A 20,587-nucleotide genomic window follows, 5' to 3' on the forward strand; every position below is an offset into this window, starting at 1 on the left:
GCTTAAGAGAGAGAGCCCAGATGGACTGAGCCATCAGTCTCCCATCACTGCCTTGACGCCTGATGGACTTTACTTTGAAATTGATAAATGAAGTGGTAGAGAATTGTTTCTGTGATATGAATTATTTCCACTCTTATTACATAATAGACGTTACCACAATGACCCACGCACTCTCTAGACTGGATTCCTTCTGTGGCTTAATCTTGGTAATGGCTTTGTATTTGAACTACATAACGTCACGGCTGAGCTGTGGACTCCTGAAGAAAGGGGCAGCAGAAGGAAGTTGGTAGATTGATACCATATCATGTGTATCATAAACTAAGGTAGTAAAAAGCCTCAGGAAATTATATTTCTTAAGTAATGCAATCAGAATTGTACTTAGACAGAGAAGATTGCTTTGTATTTACTAGCTGTGTTTACTGCTTTTTCTGATGTGCCTAAATAGGAAAAACAGGTATTTGGAAACTTCAGGGAGTGGAAAATGGAGTTCTAAACCCAAATCTGTACAGTTACTTTTGGGAATAACACAGTTGATTTGTTGCACAGCAGATGCCAGGATTATATGATGTGGAAGGAATTTTTTACTTTTAAACCCTTTCAGTGTGATGAAATGCAGGGGAGAGGAAGGAGGGGCTGACAGAAGTGCCCTCATTTTTTTTAACCTCTTCTGTGCTCTGAATCCAGAGATACCAGTTGATTCATGCCAAGCACAGCCTGTCTGCGTAGGTGGACTTTACCAAAACAGTAATTAAATGTGGTATATGTTTCTGGACTAGATCTAAAATGGAACAGAATATAATACTATTTATTCTGTGGTTTGAAGCCATGCTGCTATAAACAGAAAAGGCAACAGAGAACTGAGTTCACATGAAAATTGATGAAGAGTACAGCATGTCTTTTCTGATATTTATGCATTATTTAAAACAAGTTTAGCAGACTATAAAGCTTTTGATTATAGTCAGCTTGTAAGTGTGTTCTGCTACATTGTGCAGCATCTCAAAATAAAATGGACCAGCAGTTGTTTACAAAAGCTGAAGGCTTTCAAGACCAGCTCATGGGAGGAGCAGATGGCATTGAGCATTGTGTTGTGGTCCTGCAGTCCACGCAATGCCATGTTGACCTGATTCATAGAGATTCATTTGCAGAGGCATCATGGTGAGCTGCTTCATTGAGAGGAGAAGAAACATTTAAATGAACGTTCTTGCCTTCTGCATCGTTTAGTAAATGCCATTGGCTGCTGTTATATTTAACAAAAATGACAAGCGTGTATCAGAGCATTTATTAAAATAAGCTGATGTCCCTTGCAAGTGGCGAGAGGAGCTTTCTGTGTTGGCTGTGGTAGGGGAAGAAGCCGTGTAGGTAAGGATCAGTTTTTGGACCGTGTCGGTGGCCTGCAGCGGGTTTGGCGAGCAGGCAGCCTGGCTGTGCTGTGCCTGCCCAGGGGCCCAGCGCTGCCTCAGCACCACGGCTCATCCAGCATCCCCTGCCTTGTGCAATGGAGAATCCAGTGCAAACTGGAAAGTGCTCCTGCTGCCCTGCGGGCAGGGACCTTCCCCCAGTGCCTGCGTGCAGCACTCAGGGGCACACGGTGTGTGAGGGGATGCTGAACTGGTTTAGCTGGACAGGAGAGGAATGTTTTTCTTGACTAATTTAAAGAGGATCAAAATAATTCCTTGCTAAAGGGAGAGAAATGGGGGGAGCTGCACTAAAGCAAGGATGGCAGTGAAGCCCCGGGGGACAAGGTCTTTGCTGCCTTTCCCTTTTAGGCACTAATAAACCTTGGGGTGACTTAGTATTCAAAACCTGTTGAACCTGTTGGCAAGAACAGAGCCCTAGATCCTGATTGCAGATGGTTTGTTTGTTGCTACCAACTGCATTTCAATTGCCTAGTGATAGTGTTTGTTTTCTTGGAGTTTTGTTTCTGGTGCATGGTTTCAGTGGTGGCTCCTGACCATGGCCCTGCAAAGGCAGAGCTGCTGTGGGCCGAGGTGTGATGGGGCTGCAGGCACCCCATGGACCCTCCCCTGCTGCCGGGAGGGACATGGCGGAGGAGGCGCGTCCTGGCTTCGAAGGGGCCAAATGTGGGAAATGAGAGAAAACTGCAGTCGCTTCCTACTCCTGCTGGCAGGCATAGTCGGTGCTAAACCAGTTGCTTTTATAGGAACAAGCTGACCTGCTTATTAACGCCTTGTATTTCAGTGTTCAGCTGTGGCTGTCTGCCCCAGAAGTGTTGTGTTTCCAACCTCGCCAAAACTTGGGCCCCAGCCTTGCTGGAGTATTGGGCAAAGTCATGTTGTGGTTCTGTCCTTGAGCAGAGTCCAAGGGGCGTCTGTCTAGTGGTGAGGAGTTCTGATACTATGGCAATGGACACCATTCACTTATCCATGTGGAGAAAGCCTGCTGGAAGGACTGATACATGCTGAAGAGGAACAGGAACATAGGAAGAAAGGAGAACTGTAGGGTAATGATGTTTAAGTATTATGGAAGGGTATGACCAGAAATGTGTTTTCAACTTTTTGATTGAATTCTGTGGGGTAAAGAGGGGCAAGCCACTAATGGCAATAGCTGTGGGTGCACTTAGGGTACCTGAAAGGAAAACTGTTTCACTAGCTTGTGAAATTCAGAGGTGACTGTAGTCTGCTGCTATTCCCTAGCCGCATTCATAAGACAAGGTAAGGGTTGGTTTGATAAAAACATGCAAAAGAGCAAGTTTGGATAAGACTAAACATCTGTGTGGAGTCAAGGGAGGAGCTTCCTCTAGATTTGGTCAGCTGATGACTCTGTGGTGATGTAAGATTTGTGCATCTCATCTCATGGAGATTATAGCATCAGCCAACATGGAAGACAATCCTGCAGCTCTTTGTAACCAGGGCTTTGGTCTGTTTCAGCAAATCTGGATTTCTGTGAACAAATGTCAAAAATGTGGTGGTGGTGAGGATGGGACAGCACTAAGAAATGTCCTTTCTGTGGCAGACGGTTGCTTCCGCCTCTACTCTGTGGGCCTTGAAGTTTTTCAGAGCTATTGGATGACCATTTTGCTAGACCAATGACAAGTGTCTGCTGCATCCGTCTGTGACAGTGGACTTAGGACCCTCTCGGTTGGTCTGGGTACAATATATATGTTTACATGACTGCCCAGTGAAAATGGATTTTCTGTTCTGGCAGAACCCTCCAGCCTATTTAAAAGAACATTTTCTACTATGTGGTATAGAGGCTCTTATGAATGAATCTGTTTAGTTTCCAGTGTGGAAAGTCAACATAGTTGTCCAAATAGTTAAAGCTTTCCGAGAGATTTTCCTCCAGTTTTGCCCCCTGAAAAGCTGTGACTTTCATTAATTGCACTGCAGTGTAGCCTTAGCTTTGAGGACCATGGAAGGTGGAGTTCCCATAGGATACACACTCAGCCAGAATGTTGTCACAGGTTTTGCTGCAAACTTCATTTTTCTACCTTTTGCACTTTTCCTCTCATACCTTGTACACGTGTGCGTCTCTTCTGTGATGTACACATGTACCCTTAGACACACTGCTTAATCTAAAAGTTTGGAAAGAAAAGACAGAATTTCTGTGTTTAAATTCTTGAGAGGCATTCTGCTATCATAATGATGGAGCTGTAGGATTACCCAGAGATACAAAATGACAGACATCATAGTTAATACTCATCAGCATCCTTTCTAGCAATCTCAAAGCAGTCCCATCAGTAAAAAGCCTAAGCAAGCTGTGCTGCATTATCATGATTGAGGGCCAGATCAGATTTTATGTTGCTGGCGGACGTGAAAGGAGTAGAAAAGGAAGCTTTCCCACTCAGAAAACTAACTTTATAAATAAGCTCTTTGTAACACTGCAAATATGTCCTCACACTTCTGCTGAAGTACCCAGTAATGGCATGAAAACCGTCCTCAAATGTGTTTCCAGATACTTTGCCTTGAAACTAAAAGGAAAGGAGCTGCTTACATTCACACCTGATAAAGAAAAACAGAAAGCATCTTAGAATCATAGAATGGTTTGGGTTTGCAGGGACCTGAAGTATCATCAAGTTCTAGCCCCCCTGGCATGGGCAGGGACACCTTCCACTAGACCAGATTACTCAAAGCCCCGTCCAGCCTGGCCTTGAACACTTCCAGGGATGGGGCAGCCACAGCTTCTCTGGACAGTCTGTGCCAGTGCCTCATCACCCTCATGGTGAAGAATTTCTTCCTTATATCTAATACAAACCTACCCTCTTTCCGTTTAAAGCCATTACCCCTTGTTCTGTCACTACATGCCCTTGTAAAATGTCCCTCTCCAGCTTTCTTGTAGCTCAGTGCTTTCCCAGCGTTCGGAGTTTGGGGAGTTATGTAATCCAGGCCCTCCCCGGGCAGCACCAAGTCCAACAGCATTGATTTTTGATGAGGCATGATTACCACTGTTAGTCTCCTCCGAAACGAGTGATACAACTTACCTCCAGCCGTTGTAAGGTTTTACACTGTGTCCATAACTCTATTACCATTGTACCATCTAGCACTTGGTGTCTTGCACTAAGGAGTCCTGTAACTACCAGGTCTCTAACTTTACTGGAATTTCAGTGACTGTGCATAAAATAGAAGTATTTTTGTTGGTGTTCCAAATGGAAGAATACTTGTGACTTTTATAACGAGGCTCTACAAAGCCTGCAGTGCATACCATTAGTGTGCTGCTTGTACCGGATGAAGTGTTGCACCAGATTTATGAATAATTGTTTCTGAATTAGAGCATCAGGTATGTGCTTGGGGAGGGGAAAGGATCCCTGTAAGGTTTTCATTTCTATTCCGGACTGCATGCAAGACAGCTGTTTGCCTATAAATGCTGGCATTAAAATGAAAAATAAATAGGAGTTTCTTTTTGCATGTACTTTTCTCAAGGTTCTCCACCCTCATACTTTGGGATTTTTCTACCCCCTGCTGGAGATGTGAAGAAGAGGAGTCGGGAGGTTCAGAACAGGGAGGGAAATCTTTGCCAGACACTGGGTGTTTAGAAGCTCTTGTCTTCTGGCCACAGAGGATGGTGGGATGGGTTAGGAGGCCTCTGTGCAGCAGAGGGAGTTGGTTCCTGTGACTCTCCCATGAGAGGGAGGGCGATCGTTGAAGATCAGTGCACGAAGAGGCAGAGATGGGGAGGGGGCAAGATGTTTTGTTTTCTTTTAATCGATCTGATTACCAAACATTATTAAGATTTGTTTCGCAGACGGCTGGTACTTTGCTCTTCCAGACACACAGATCTGACGCACAGATCATGCTAGTAAATTGAATTTGAGCTGGCAGTGTTCGTATGAACTGTTTGCTGTACGTACCTGAAGCAGAACTCTAAAAGGCCAGAGAGGTGCCTCTGTGCTGCACTGAGAAGGATTGCAGCAGCTCACAGTTAAAATCAATAAACCAGCTCTCACTAGAGTTTGTTGAAATTTTGGAGGGAAAAAAAAAAAAGTGGAGCATTTTTTCTACTGGGTTGTAAGCACAGAATTGACAAGCAGACTTACTAAAAGGAAGGCCTCCCTTTCTTCATGGCAGTTTTTGTTGTGCCACCTGTGTGGCTGGAGGAGTGGTGGCTGCTCCTGCCCAGCTGGGGACACGGCCACAGCAATGGGGAGCCGCAGGGGAAATGAGACCTGCCACCATTTTGAAGGTGTGTGCCCGTGAGAATGGCACGAAACACACTTGTGATTCTTGTTGGTGAAAGCACTAATTTTTGACAAAACTGTCCTGAGCTATAGTTAAGCTGCCCAGCTGTTGCAGTCTGGGGCTGAGCCCTGCAGGATGCTGCTACTCTGATCCTCTTCCACTGGGACTTCTCGTTCTCTGGCTTGTATATAGATGTAAGTGCTTTCCTGGATAACAGCCACAGCTCTCACTACTATCTGGATAAAGCTTCATTTCGTTTCTTTTTTTTTTTATTAGGCACAGCCCATGCACATGATCAGTTGAGGTCTGTTCACTGCACAAGGAGAATGAGATGAGAGCTCCTTAGCTTACCCACTCTGTTCTTTGCAGTAAATCCACTTTACGCTTTTCAGCTGAGGATCTGAAGGAGTTTGCAAAGGAGTTCTGGTTGTATTCTGCATATTCCTTCCTACTCTGATAATATCACCTGTCAGCTAGTGGCGATTGAGAGTCCAAGGAGTTTGAACAGGATCATTCATAGCAAATCAGAGTTGGCAGAAGTGGAATCCCGTGTCTCCCCTTTTTTTTTTTATTATAAAGTAACAGATAATAGTAAGTAAAAGGTTGTTTTAACCGTTTTGGATGGAAGGGAACGGTGTGATAGCAGTTTGGCACATTTGAAGCATCCAAGGGGCTTGTAATTGTGACTTAGCTGCAAAGTCTCACCTTAGTGTTCACCCCATAGAAACTTCAGTGAATCATTCTCTCGCTAGATTTCAGTTCATTGCATTTCATATTTCCTCTGTTTAGAAATGTCTAAATAAAAAATCCAACAAAGCCAATATTTAACTTACATGTTTGCTACTATATAGTGCAGTCGGTACTAAATCTTGGCATTAGCAAATTGTTTACTGGAAGATCTGAGATGCATATGCAATCGAATTCAAGAAGAATGTAAATGAAAGCAAGTTTGATTTTTTTTTTTTTTCAGGTTTGAAATATATATTCTACAAAATCTCTTTTATGAAGTATCGAAGTAAGGAACAAACCCCTCGTAACTAGGATGTAATGTTTAGTCTAAACAAACTGTGTAGTAGTTATTTGAAATACATTCTATTGTTATGTATGATGTTTAAGCTAAGTTAAAGCCCTAATGTAAGGCTGACTAATTCCGCTCTTGAAGTTTCTTCAGTGTTCAGGCAGCGTATGTTCGCTGTGTTGCTTTCAGCTGGAGCTTTCACTAAAAAATGCCAATATAGTCTCAGAATATCGATTATTGTAATTAGAAAGTAATTCTGCTGATCCATTGGTAGACATCTGCAGTAGGAATGTCAAGCTCTCCAAAGGCTATCTTTGTTTTTGCATGTTTGTATAATAATTCTTCAGAAACAACATTAGCTCCCACCCTGCCTTACCACTGCGCTGCGTCTCATTCTTCAGCCCACTTGGGAAGCTCTCCAACAGAAAAAGAAAAAAAAAAAAAAAGGTCATAAACCCTAGATTCCCACTCTTCAACAAGTTTAGGAGTATTGCAGGAAGAGTAGAACCGGTTTTGTCAGATGATGGCAGTGTTGCTGGGGCTGTCTTCCCTCCATTGATTTCCTTCCCAGAAGCAGAAGAGCAGCTGGTTCCAGCCCTGTCAAACATCACTCCCTATGGCGAGAGCTCAGCGTCGCCCGGCTGGGGCTGGCTCACAGCAGTGCCAAGTAACCATTGTCAAGTGCACTGATGGAAAATAGGCTTTAGTCTGCTTCCATTTGTTTGCCTAAGTTTGTGTCTAGTCCTGTTGGTCTTTAATGGAGATAGACTTGCAAAAGGTTTGCAAGGGAGAAAGAGTTGCCCCAGCAGGATTTTCTGATGTGTTTAATAATAGTTTTCAAAACCGGTAATTTGATTTATTGATTTATTCATGGATTCATACTAGTGACAGTTGGTCTCAGTCTTAGGAAGAGGGGAAGTAAATAGTTCAGAGTTTGATTTTTCTTTTTATTTATAATATGCCTATCTGTCTTCGACATATTTCTGCAAACAAAAGGTGATCTGTTTGCTCAGGTGTGACTTTACTCAAGAATCATCATGAACACACCTCCATTTATCCACTGTCCCTCTGGGGGAAAAACAACTACTCCAGAACTGTAGGGCAAGCCTGGGCTGGCTGGCAGGGCTGTGTGGCATCGAGCTGAGCCCTGACAGACTGCACACCTGTCTGCCCGCGTACCTGCTAGCTGGTGATGCTTGTACTGTTGTTTGGTTTTTTTTAACATACTTGTGGTAGCAATTCTAGCTGTCCTGCCTGCATCCACACCTTGAAACCCAGGATTTCACAGCGTACAGCCAAGTGAGAACTGCGGGGCTTGCAGCCAGTTTTCCCAGCCTGTCCTAGGTCCATGGCAAAGCTCCTGTGCACAGACCTCCCTAAGCTGTGGGCCACCGTCCCTCCCCTCTGGTTCTCCCAGTTCCCCACGCAGGAGGCTCTGGCACCTCGCAGCACCTTCCTGCCTCGACCTACTTCGCCGTCCCGCAGAGGAGCACAGGACAGAGAAGGCAAGAGTCTGAACAGAAGTTTGTATGCTGGCATGGGGGTGCAGTGGTGGAGGTGGGACACTTGCAAGCCAGGTCTCCTATGGCTTGCTCACTGGTTTTCCTTCAGAGTGCCATGGTGCAAGTGCTGCTGGAGTAGCCTCTGGCCAACTCTCCTTCATTACACCGGGAGTCTCGCTGACATGCTTCAGGCTGCTGTCACAGAGCTCAGGCCAGCTGTGGATGGCAGCTGTGGGCTGGCATCACTGCTCCATGCTGCGCTGACTGCCAGCTGTGAGGCTCCAGCTCCATACTGCGTTCCTCCAGGTCCAGAGACACACCGAGTTTCAGGTGTCCTGCACAAGTTCAGCAGCTCAAGGCTCATCGCGTGCTGGAAGCTGACAGATGTGGGTCCTGTGTGTTGATGGCAATGCCCGTGAGCTTTTTGCAGATCACCCTTGTCATGAAGCGGTGCGAGCTCTGGTGCTGGAGCACCAGACATCATTCTGATGCTTCTGCAGGTTTATGTAGATGAGCTTCTGTGCAGATAGGCATAGTCTCTTCATGACTGTGTTTTTGTTCTCTTTCCCTCTGTGTCATAAAGTTTTGCAGAGCCCTTATCTGCCCTAGAGAAGCACAGCTCAGGAGGCAGCTTCTGGAGAGTCACTGTCTCTGGATAACACTGTGAGCAGCAACACTGAAACTTCTGAAAACTCACATTCAATCTTTTCACTTTGTTCCAGCTCCTATTAGAAGAGTTTTCCAAAATACCATTGTCCTGTTGCCTAAAAAAGTTCTGGTTACCAGTCTGTCTTCAGCTTATGTGGCTTTACTGAAATGGTCTTTAAACTTAGTAGTTCTTCCTTGCTTCCACCCCTGCATCCTATGGTCACCTCATTGTTTTGATAGATTCTTATTTCTTTTCTGCTTTTGTTTTGCTTAACTGAGCAAGCCAGACTCTGTTTTCTCTCCTAAAGCAGGTTTGGATGTCGGTTCAGTTGTCCAGCTTGGGCTTTTTGTTCTCTTTTTCAAAGACTGAATCTTTCCTACTTTTTTCAAGGTACAAGTTGGAACGAGCTCTTTGCGCAGTGACTTGCAGGAACTGTAGCCTCCCTCAGGCTGAGGTCTGGAGTTCCTCAGCGCAGTCTGTTTCCCAGGGGTTCCAGAGGAACCATTTAGTTCCTCAGAACTTGCTCTTAAACAAAATTGGGCATGCTGTTATGCTTCCCTCTTAATCTAAACTGAACCACTTTGTGGTTCCCTGTTCCAAAGTCGTCCTCATTACTTAAGATAAGGAGCAGAAAATAATCTATTCTTGTGCATTCAGCAATGTGGATAAAGAAACTTGTCAGCTGTCACATCCAGGAATAACTGGCCTTACCATGGCTAATAGCATTCGTTCGCCAATCTATACTGTGACGTTAGTCTCGCACGTTGACATAATTCCCATTTGTTTAATGATGCAGAGCTCTACCCAGATCCATATCTCCTACAAGAAGTCAAGAGCAGACCCAGTGTCTCCCTCTGAGAAGTTGTCTTTGACCATCTTTCCACAGCATTTCCAAACATTTTCTGTTCTCTTTATTCTCAAAGTCTGCATTTTTCTTATCATCTGACAGTTTCCTACCGTATAAAACCCATATTCCTTTTCCTTGAAAAGCACAGACCTTTCTGACACCTATTTCAGTAATAATTGCCATTCCACCCTCTTTGTAAATTTTCTTGTAATAACACTGGTGCCTTGAGTTCCTCTTTTTGTCAGTCTGCCTGTGTTACTAGCAGACAGCTATTTTAGCTGTCTGATTTTTGTTCACCTTTTCTACTCTTGTTTTTGGTTTCAGACTGCATTTGGCTCCCTAGTTAGACTATACACGGTGCTTTCACTCGTCATGTCACATGTCTGACCCCCTTTCTCATCATTAGTAATTTTTTTTTCCGTCAAATCCCTGAAATATCTTTCTCACTGTTGTTTTCATGCTTACCTGACCTTTTCTCCTTGGCTTTCTAAATCTGGAAGCCAGTGTGGAATTCGTGTTTCCCTCCTCCAGCCTTCCCCTGCCATGGTCATGCTGTGGGTTGTGCCATGGTGCTTCCAGTAGTGAGGAAGTCTGGGTGAAGCCCCCCTGAAGACTCATCTTGCGGTGAAAGTACCTAAAAGCCACTTTTTCTTGCTGAGAGAGTGTGAGGTCTCTAAACAATTTCCCCAAGGGTCACTCCGGCTATGCGAGATGCTTCGGTTCTTTACCACTTGGCACGTCCTGTGCTTGCTGGACTGAAAAACATACTTGGTTCTTAAGGTCTGGTGGACACGAATGTATTTTGAAATAGCACAAGAAGGAGATGAGTGCTTGCAACAAACACTTGTATGGGACAATAAGGTCTAGTTTATTTGATACTAGTGGTCAAAGTTTTGTAGAGGGCTTCCTCCTGCCAGCCATCCCCCAGCTTTGCTGGAAGAAAAACCTGTTGTTAGCAGCAGAGACAGTATGAAAGCTTGAGCTTGAGCAATGATGACCTTGATATCCCAGTCAAAGATAACACACATCTGCATAACTGGGGATGAATAGCATGTGTGTTTGTGTGTGTATGTATCCTTTGATCAATTACAATAAGTGTGCAACCTGTAAGGCTGCAAGGAGTGACAGCCCTCATAGTCCCGTTCTCCACTGTAGAAGCTGAGGCTGCAGCAATTGTTTAAGAAGATGGTTCAAATTCCTGATGGCAAATTAGGTAAGTACATGATGGAACTGCAAATTGTTTCTCTCTTCTTCTGTGCTAGGCTCACTGGCCAGTGGTTTCTCCAGCTGTTTTCTGATCTGTACTACAAGCTGGATGGAGTCAAAAAAGATTTTACTGTTGCCTTTGCGATAGGTAATTTTATTTTTACATCCTTCAGCACTGAAAATTTAACTTTCCAGTAATATCCACCAAAATGAAAAATTATCTTGAAAATAAAGGAACAAAACAAAGGATACATCTCCGCCTTTTTTAAAGCAGAGAATGTATTCTAATATGCCATTTTTCTGTATAAGACATATATCTCATCTTTCTTTAGTCGTCTGTCTCTTAAAGATTTTTATCTGGTAAAATATAAATCAGTGTTGTGAGTATTTCTTTTAACAGTTAATTGATCTTAATCTTTACTACTGAGATGAAAGTTTAGGCTGGTATGGTCTGGTTTCATACAGCTTTCCAAATGATAGATTAACCTCTTTGAGTTTGGGCACATGCAAGACATTCTTTAATTCTTTCTCCTACCATTCTTTTTATTAAAGCTGATATTTTTAAGAAGAATATATATGTTGTAACTGCTTGTTTATACAGTTTTTCAGCTGATAAAATGGTATTGTTAGAGAATGGGAAATGTTCGTGTGGCTTCATGACAAGACAAATTTAATGAAATAGAGAAGCAGGAAGAAGGCTTTTGTTACAAATATTCTGTATTTTTGAAAATTAGACCTCTCAGAGTAATTTGTGCTGTAGCTTACTTGGCAGTGCTGGGAGTGAACTTAGGACAAACGAAAAATTATTAGTTTGTTCAGACCTGTACCTTTCTTCTGTGTCTCATACTAGATCCTTTCAAAGAAAAAAAAAAACATTTTGTATTGCTAACGAAATTCCCTCCTCCTGGCCTCTATTATGTGGCTTCCAGAATTCTCACTCTTGGTCTTCCATGCACTGTTGTCGAGGTATTAATATGATTTCTTGTTTCGTCCCAAGATCTCGGTTCTGAATCCTGTTGGTTTGCCATATGCTTCCACAAGCATCCAGTTTATTTTAAGAGCTCTTCTAAGTCTTATTTAAATATTTCTGCAGTGGACTCAGTGGCATGCTACACCAAGGAGTCTGACAGAATTACAGTACTTACAGCTCTCTTCAGGTATTTCTTTCTATCTTGCACATTGCAGTTTTAATTTAATAGCTATGTTCTTATTCTGTCATCAGGCAAAATAAATTAAAAATAGGAAAAAGAAAAAAGCCACCTGCCTTTGGTCTATTCATTATTCTGATGTCTTTGACCTAACCTGACTCATACCAAGGGTAACCATCATGATGTGGGAAGGGAAAAGGCACATCTATTAACAGACAAGTTAAATATGGGTAAGCTGCTATTTGCTCTGTTGCAGTTTAATAAGCCTGAAGGTAAAAGGTGGAAGACGGTGTTGCTTTTGCAAAATTTTCCTGCTGCTGAAAATGGAAAATATCAAAGAATCAAATCACAAAAAATGTGTAGGGATGGGCTGTACTAGGAGTTGAGGCAGGGAGTGCAAAGACTGATCTTGTAGAAATGGAATAAACTGAACTTTTATCTTCTGAGTGCAGTGGCAGTAAGTTCTATGAATTCCAGCTAGAGCAGAGTATTTGAATGGAAGAAAGCACTGGAGGATGTTGAGGCAGAAGTAGAAGGGGCTGAAAAATAGCATACTGAAGGCTGAAGTAAAATTCTTTACAAACATAGTTCTATTTTAGCTGTAGTAACTTTAAATGAAAAGAAGATCTTATAAATTCCTTCCTGATGAGATAACGTGGCAGTGGTTGTAGTGTACAGATGGTGCAGTTTATTTACTAACTATATTTTTTTTACATCAGTTAGCAGTAACATTTTAGTGGTACCTAAATATGCATTTTAAGTGCCTCTCTCTAGGCATCTGTGCTGGAAAATTCAGGCCATGGTTGCTTTGAACTGCTTCAACTGCTGTTTTCTTTAAAACCTTATAGTATGGCTGTAAAAATAAATACCCGTTAGCAAAATCAAGAGGGACTGTGTTACCCTAATTTTTATTACAATTTAGTTGGAAGGGGATGGATTTGAAGCATTCATGGAAGTCACATCAAAGTTTGAAATAAAAATATCAAAATAATTATAAATATAAAACACTTCCTCTCTCTATGAAACGAGCTCGGATCAGAGATCATAGACATAATAAAAGGACAGCTGTCACCATCCGGCTTTCTCAGGTACCCTGTTTGGTTTTAATTATTTTTTGTCAAGTCTAGAATAAACAATCTGCTACCTGAGGGTTATCCTCTGCCTTGCTTAATGTTTGTATATAATCTCATGCGAAAATATTTCATGCCTACTATTTCACCACTTCACATGTCTGTGCAGGACAGACTGTGATCTGTGCAAGTAACGTGCAGATGGAAGTTTGGCTTGGGGCACGTTTTGACAATGTGCACTAGATTGTAGTTCCACAGAGTGATAAATTGTAGGGTTAGTTCCTCAATGAAAGAACTAGATGCTGTTTACCGATTTGGTGTTCACTTTTGAACACTTCACTGAATAGGGGCTTGGATCTAAAATGCAGCGAGCAGTCCTGCCATGGGGTTTGTGACTTACCCTTGGTTGGTATCGCCTCCATCACAGGAAGTTTTGTCTTTGAAAGCAATGCTGACAAAAATAGCAGTAGGCTCCCCCTGCAAGGGGAGGTGCCACAGCTGTGGTGGAATTCCTGCCCCTGGTGGCTTTGAACTGCATTGGGGGGTGTGCTGTCATGCCTTATGGGTTTGTGTAAGTGCTTCACATTTCTTCCAGGTCCTTTCTGATACCCTGTGAAGCACACTTGGTGGATGAGGAACCAAGCACTGAAACTCCTGATTGTAGCGTGAAGCACTGAGTGTATAGACAGCAGTCGGCTGTTAGTGACACCTGTGGCTGCTGGCAATTTTTTGTCTCTATTTTTTGTCACTTCCCAATGGTGCCTGTTCGTGACTTTGATGTACTCTTCGTTCTCCGTACAACAACCACAACCCTTCATCTTGTTGTTCCTTACTTTCCTTTTTCACTGGGGAAGCTAATCCTCATCTACTTCCACTAGCAAAACATGAACATACGGTTTGTATATGCAGTCAATTCACCACTCAGTGAAAAGCAACCAGAATGCATTCATTTAAATACTTAATTATCTAAATTCCAAAACTTTGCATGGAGTTATTTTTAACCTGGTTTCCTAGGGAAAGATGTTCCTGCAATCATTTTTCACTAACCACCCACTGTTAATAACTTCAGGGGTCTTTATGCTGATCACAGACTTCAGGTAGAACAGAAATCCACAGCCTCTCAAACGCAGACAGGTGGGTAGAAGGGAGAGAATCTGGTTCCCAGGCTGGTCAGGCCACCACGCAAGGTCAGCCCCTACTGCTACAAGTGGGAGGATCTGCATGGAGGAGCCTTAATGAAGATGCTGGCTGCAGGGAAAGGGCCATCAGCGTGGGGCACTGTGGGGGACCAGCAGCTGAAGCGGGCAGTGCCGGTCCAAGGAGGGGTACCCTTCATTTGTCTGCCTTCAGTGCTGTTCCTCGTGACTGCTTCTTGGCTCTTCTTCTTGAGGTCCCTCTCAGGAGAACACCTGCAGATTTCAAGTGTAACCGCTGTGCAAAAATGAATGGACCTTTGGATTTGCACTCGGACATTGCTTCAGCACCTCTTTGTGTGACCTCTGCTGGGCCTCAGCCCTTGTCTTCCTCATGCAGCCAGTCCCTCCTTTTTGTCTCTCTACAGAAGCGCATTGTCCTGGATCCTACTGACACCACTCTGGGTGCCTCTCTCTACAAGGTGTTATGGAATAGCTGTCTGGTTTCTTCAAGAATATAGCAATAGAAACAGAGCTGGGCACTGTAGCAGGTGTGGATGGGCTGGAATCATGGCTGCACTTTGGAAAACAGCTGCTGTGGATGCAGTTGTGTTGTAAACAGCTCGAGTTAGTGTTGTGAGGTCATTACAGAAATGTGGTGGTACCATTAGTGGTCCGAAGGCTAAGAGTGCACCTTTCAGAACAAACTGGTTTCATCAATTTTATCTCAAAGCACAGTTTGGTACACAAACAAAACCCAAAGTCAGCAGTGGAGTTTTTTTCTGGTTGTGTCCTTTATTCTTTCAACAGCAAAATTAACATTATGCTACAATGTTACCTAGTGCTGGGACCTTATTTAAAGTAAAACAATAAAACAAAACTGAGGAACTGTCAATAAGGAAACGCTGAAGTTTTCTGTATGAATTATGCTAAATTCAACTCCTAACAATCTTCTGGTTTTGTGGTCTGAAAGAGATGGAAGAATTCTGGGTTGGTTTGCCTTTATTTCTCAGGCTTCTTTGCTTTCTGTCTTACTTTTCAATGTTAGATAGATTGTCCGTCTTCCGTTTGACTAAAGGGAACTCTTGCTGAGTGGGCTGTGTGGTGTGTGGACCCAGTCCTGCAACGTGGCACGTGTTGGGGAGAGAAGCTGTGTGGAAGTGGCACTTTGAGCATAGCTGCTTGCAGCAGGAATACTGCTTGTCATGTATCTTCAGATTGAAGACGAACATAAGTTGGTGGAGCTGCTTTTCTCAGTAGTCTGCTGGTGACTTTTGGAGAAGGATACGCTGACCTGTCCAGGAGACAGACAAGCACCTGCTTTCCAGTATGTGGGCACCTTTTATAATAATTTATTCTGCTGCTGCTTCAAATTTAGTTTTACACCCGGGACACTGTTGCTCTGTTTACTGTTTCAGCAATTAAAAAACAGAGTAGCCATTAGAAGCATGTTTCCAGCTATTCACAGAAAAATAGTACATAAACAAATAAAAAATATTTTTTTTTCTTAATCAGCCAAGTGAATTTCTATTTTGCTTAAGCAGATACTGAAATCTTCTCTACTTCATTTGTATTGTTAATAAATTGCAGGACTTTATACCACATCACATTACTGGAAATAGATTTGATATATATAAATGTTCAATATACATATATTTTTAACAATGAAAAGTAATTTTCTGACATAATAGCCAAAATAAAGTGCCATGAAGCTATTAGCAGTAAATTGAATTTTTTGTATGTAATTTAGTATAAATACTGACAAGCTGGAAAAAAACCCCAAACAACAAGCGCATACTCATTAGTCATTCAGTTTAGCAGCACAGAGGCAGCAGTCGGCCAGGGTGTGCGTTTTTATGTCTGCTTCAATTGCACACTTCATTTATTTGGACATGGCATAGGCGGCTTTCTCTGTCACACGGCATCACTGCACTATTAGCAAGTTGCGCCCCAGGGCAGCTGGGACGCTTTGCTGGGGCAGATGTTCTTTTCAGCTTATTCAGTGGCCGTTCTGGGGTTGTTTACTGTTGTCATAGCTACCTACATTTCCATAGCAGCCGAGCTGCTGTGTGTGAAGCAACTGAATGTAGTTATAAAAGGATCATATTTTGTTCTGTCTCTATAACTTACCATCTGTCAACTGACGGTTCGTGATGGATTCAGAAACCAATTTAAGAATAACAGCAGCCGGACGATGATTTTAGCTTTTATTAAAGTGACAATGGATAAGGATGCAAATAAGTTGGTGCTTCGATGAAATGCTAGTTTCTTTTTTTTCTCCCCTTAATTCTAGCAGTTTGGCTTCCAACACTTTCTCAAACATTTCTGAAGTTCTTACGACAAATCAAAATGACCGAGTGTCGTCTTCTGTACTTGCTCAGCTGTAGGTGTTCCTTACGCTTTCCCACTCTACTGTCAGCTCATCCCTGTGTGTTGCTTCCACATTGTGATGTTGCACCTGCTTTCACAGACCCTTTGTAATGAAACCTAAATACTCTCCACAGAATTAAATAGCGAATTCGTGGGGGTATCCGTGAAGGTACTGTGCACACACGAGTATCGTTTGGTGACATTCATCATTGTGCTTTACTTAACAGTAGCAATGGGATCACATGCAAGTTTGGGGGTAAATTCAGTATGTGATCAACAAACCCTCTGAATAATGAACTCTTATACCTTTTCACTGCAGAGATTTGGTTGAACCTATAGTTTAGCAATGGGGGCAAGAAGATTAGCCCAGTTGTAAATAATGTATTTATTGGTTGATTTTTCCAGATCCTGACATTGATGCTGCCACTGCCATGATGCTTTTGAATACTCCCCCTGAGATACAAGCAGGTTGTGAGTAGATATTTCTATAGCATATAGCAACATAGAGATGTAAAGTGAATATTCTCTTTTGTAAGTATACAGCATACCAGATAAAAAGAAGGATTTAATGAAGAACTATAACCTCCCTTGCAGACCCTTACACTTCCTTGACCCTTACATGAGTGTAATTTTGTGGTTCATATTACATTCTTTGCTACATGAATAATAGTAATCCATGATCTCTAATGTAAAAGATGGGTTATTGTTATTCATTACATACATGTAATTGAGTAACATACTATTATCTGTACAGATAGAAGACCTGGGGCAACAGCCAGGAGAAAGGCAGAGAGAGAAAGAGAGCAAGGGACCAAAGAGTACATGGCATATGGTTTTGTTTTGGTTTTGTTTTGATTTGACTCCCATCGTGTGAGTTACCACAGCCATCTGGATACTTTCCATTCACTTGGGCACTGTTTCAGCTCCTTCCTTGCACACATCCTGCCCATTTGGCGTTTTTGCTCTCTCTGATGCGAGGCAGTCAGCAGGCTCCGGGGAGTGAGGAAAGGTCTCATTTCCTGCCAGTCCCGTCCTTGTTCTGTGACCAGACCTGAGGTTTGGATGCAGTGTATTAACTGAGCACCGAAGGGCCCTTCATCCCTGCTCTGCTGGGCTCTGTAAAAAGGGCAGGAATTATCCTGCCCCAACGAGCTTGCAGTGATGGTATGAGAGGGTTCCGTAGGGCAATACAGCCGCACAAAAGCGGGGAGTACAAGAAAACAAACGTATCGCTGGCCAGCCAGCACGGTGGTGATGCCAAGTGACAGACAGCTCTACAATATAAAAGCAAAGTTAAAATAGAAGCCATTATCAAGCCTGCCTAGCATCACCGCTATTGTTCCAGCTCGTGCAACCAAATCCAAATTCCAAGGGAAGCCTCGATTTGCGCTTTGATACTCTGCCTGGGGAAGAGAGTCCGTGACCATCAAAGCATTTCCTGCACAGGCAAGGAAAGCTCTTCCCAGGCTGCTTGGTGACCCCAACAGAGAAACCCTCTTGAGAAGTTCCTCTCAGGGGAGAACACGATGTACCAAGAAACTGTCTGTTCTGGAAAGAGACAAGAGTGGTCCTTGCCCTCCTCTCCTAAACAGCCTTCAGGGCCGCCGGCAGCGTGAATGGCGAGCAATTCTGACTGTGCGTAGGCAGGAAAAAGGAAAGTTAGGGAGAAGAGGTTATCAGTGCCCCATCTTTTGAAGACAAGCTTGCCTAGAAGTGATTTGAAGAGAGAGGGACATAGTTTACACTTTGGCCACAGGTATTCATACCTGACTGAAAACAACCTTTTGGTCTCAGAGTCTGACTCCAAGCGTGCCAGTCACTGCCACAACAAAGATGATCAAATGGAGGCAGAACCTGAGTGTCGTTTCATGGTGCAACAACTTTACAAGTCAGAAAATTTAAACTCTGGTCCATTAAGGCCTTTGTCTGTCCTACAAACATTTAACCATTGTTGTGAAACTTGGATACCTCCACAGCAGATTGTGACAGTCTGGATTCACGTTTGTGTGGATGGTTACATGTGTTGGCTTTTGACTTTGAAGGCATCTTCTTGGATTAAAAGCTACCAGGATAAAAATCCATTCTCATCTAGGCAATGTGGATGGTAGAAGCATCTTTAGGAAGAAGTTAGGTAGAGCCATCGTTCAAAGTCTTTATTAAAGTTTATTCTTTTAGCGTTAATGTGTCAGAAAAGAATCCCATCTCAGTGACATTAGGAGATGCAGAGTAAACTTTTCCTGCTTTGTAACAGATTGATTAATTAGCTTTACAGTTTTAAATAAATATTTAAAATGCTATACACAGGTGTGAAACACTGCTAACAACCACGCATGTATTTTAAAACCAGCTTTTATATGAAATCTTGAAATGGTGTCTGAGCTGGCAAGAACTTTGCTTACCATTTACCATAGTCACACCGTGCTTCATTTTTCATTAAAAAAAAAAATGGGCAGAATAAAAGAGTAAAATACTGGTATTAGGATGATTTTGTGTTTGTGAGGTTTTTACTTTATAGGCTCATTAAATTGATTATTCACAGTGTCACAATTATAGTTAGGGTATTGACATCAGAAAAAAAAATTCTACAATATTTAGACTTTGCAGTAGTTTCACAGACAAAATATTTCTAGATTGTAGCTAAAGGCAGAACTTCAGAGTAGCCAGCTCTGTGCAAGACTACTGAAACACACAATCCAGCTGGCACCAAGAAAAAAGCATGAAAGGTACTGTGATATGCTAAGAAGGGACATGTAGGAACATAGTTTTAAAAGGGTTTTTTTTTCTTCAGTTTGTGGAAGTCCTTGTATTTCATCAAGTTTTTTATAGTTTGATTATGTTTAAAAAGAAACAGCAACTGAAACACCTGCTTTAGTCAGTAGTGGCTATCACAAGTTACAAGTACTTTGGACTTTATAGTATCCAGTACAATGAATATTAGTTCCAAAATACCCGACTTGCATTGGAAACTGTATTTTGACCTGCAGGGGACTGGATACTGGCTGGGCCATCTTGGGCAAGTTGTGTCAAATTTCTGGGCCTGTTTTCGCTGATGGGAATCTGATTCACAGGGAGGACAGAAGAAAATGAGATGGTGAACAAACGGTAAAGCTCATTTGAGATGTCACGGCTACTAGCTCAATGAAGCCCATGGGCTGGTTTTGTACAATTTTCAGATTTCCATTACTGCAATTCTTACCAGTGTTGTGAAAGTAAGTATTACCAGCTGTCACTCCAGTGTAGCATTCCTGACTCTTTAAAGTGTATCGTCCTGGCCGTGTTGCTTAGTTGTGCCAAACAGCTGTAGAATCATAGAATAGTTTGGGTTGGAAGGGACCTTCAAAGGTCATCTAGTCCAGTCCCCCTAGGTTCAGGGACATCTTCAACTAGATCAGGTTGCTCAGAGCCCCATCCAGCCTGGCCTTGAATGTCTCCAGGGATGGGGCATCTACCACCTCTCTGGGCAACCTGTGTTTGCTGTGAATGAAATGGAGATTGGTTTTGGTGGTTTTGCAGTGTTGTTTGGGCTTCCTGAGATTCAGGTCACTGTTAGCATTTTAGATAGCAAGACCTTTTGAATTGGGGAGGTCCCCCTGAACTTGGAACCATTTGCTCTGAGGGAAGGAGCAGCAAGAAGGGAGTGTGTGTCATGTATAGCTGCTGTCGCTAGTGAAACAACACTGTGGTCAACCTGATCGTACTGGAAATTTTGATTTAATTCAAGAAGCTCCTGACTTGGCAATATTATACATAGCTTCCAGTTCATGAGTAGTTGTTTACCCTTTGCTATGTAATTTGGGAATTGCACACAAATATAAGTACATTACTCAAGCTGAAGTTTAATACTGCAAACAGCTATAAGCAGTGCTTGGAGAAAGGACTTGGGTAGAAATCAGGGAACTGAGAGTCCTCTCAGCTCTGAACATCCATCTGTTGAGCCAGGTTAGCTGGAAAGGGGTGGCCTTCAGGAGGCTTTGCAACCCTGGTTTTGTGGATGGTTCTCTACAGAAGCCT

At 42.8% G+C, this 20,587-nt stretch overlaps 1 protein-coding gene across 5 annotated transcripts in view; it reads left to right on the forward strand.

Moving 5' to 3' along the window:
* FOXN3 (forkhead box N3) overlaps positions 1-20,587 on the forward strand; it is a 215,121-nt gene that overhangs the window by 169,141 nt on the left and 25,393 nt on the right. For 3 of the 5 annotated variants that reach the window (XM_082059171.1, XM_082059170.1, XM_082059172.1), the window contains exon 5: positions 16,982-17,047. The exons of 1 other annotated variant lie outside the window; for it this stretch is intronic. In XM_082059171.1, the coding sequence (XP_081915297.1) occupies positions 16,982-17,047 (66 nt within the window). The remainder of the gene's footprint in view (positions 1-16,981; positions 17,048-20,587) is intronic. One more of the 5 variants, XM_082059173.1, reaches the window with a different exon arrangement.

The sequence above is a fragment of the Streptopelia decaocto genome (assembly GCF_964273445.1).
Source record: "Streptopelia decaocto genome assembly, chromosome: 7".
Classification (NCBI taxonomy): Eukaryota; Metazoa; Chordata; class Aves; order Columbiformes; family Columbidae; genus Streptopelia; species Streptopelia decaocto.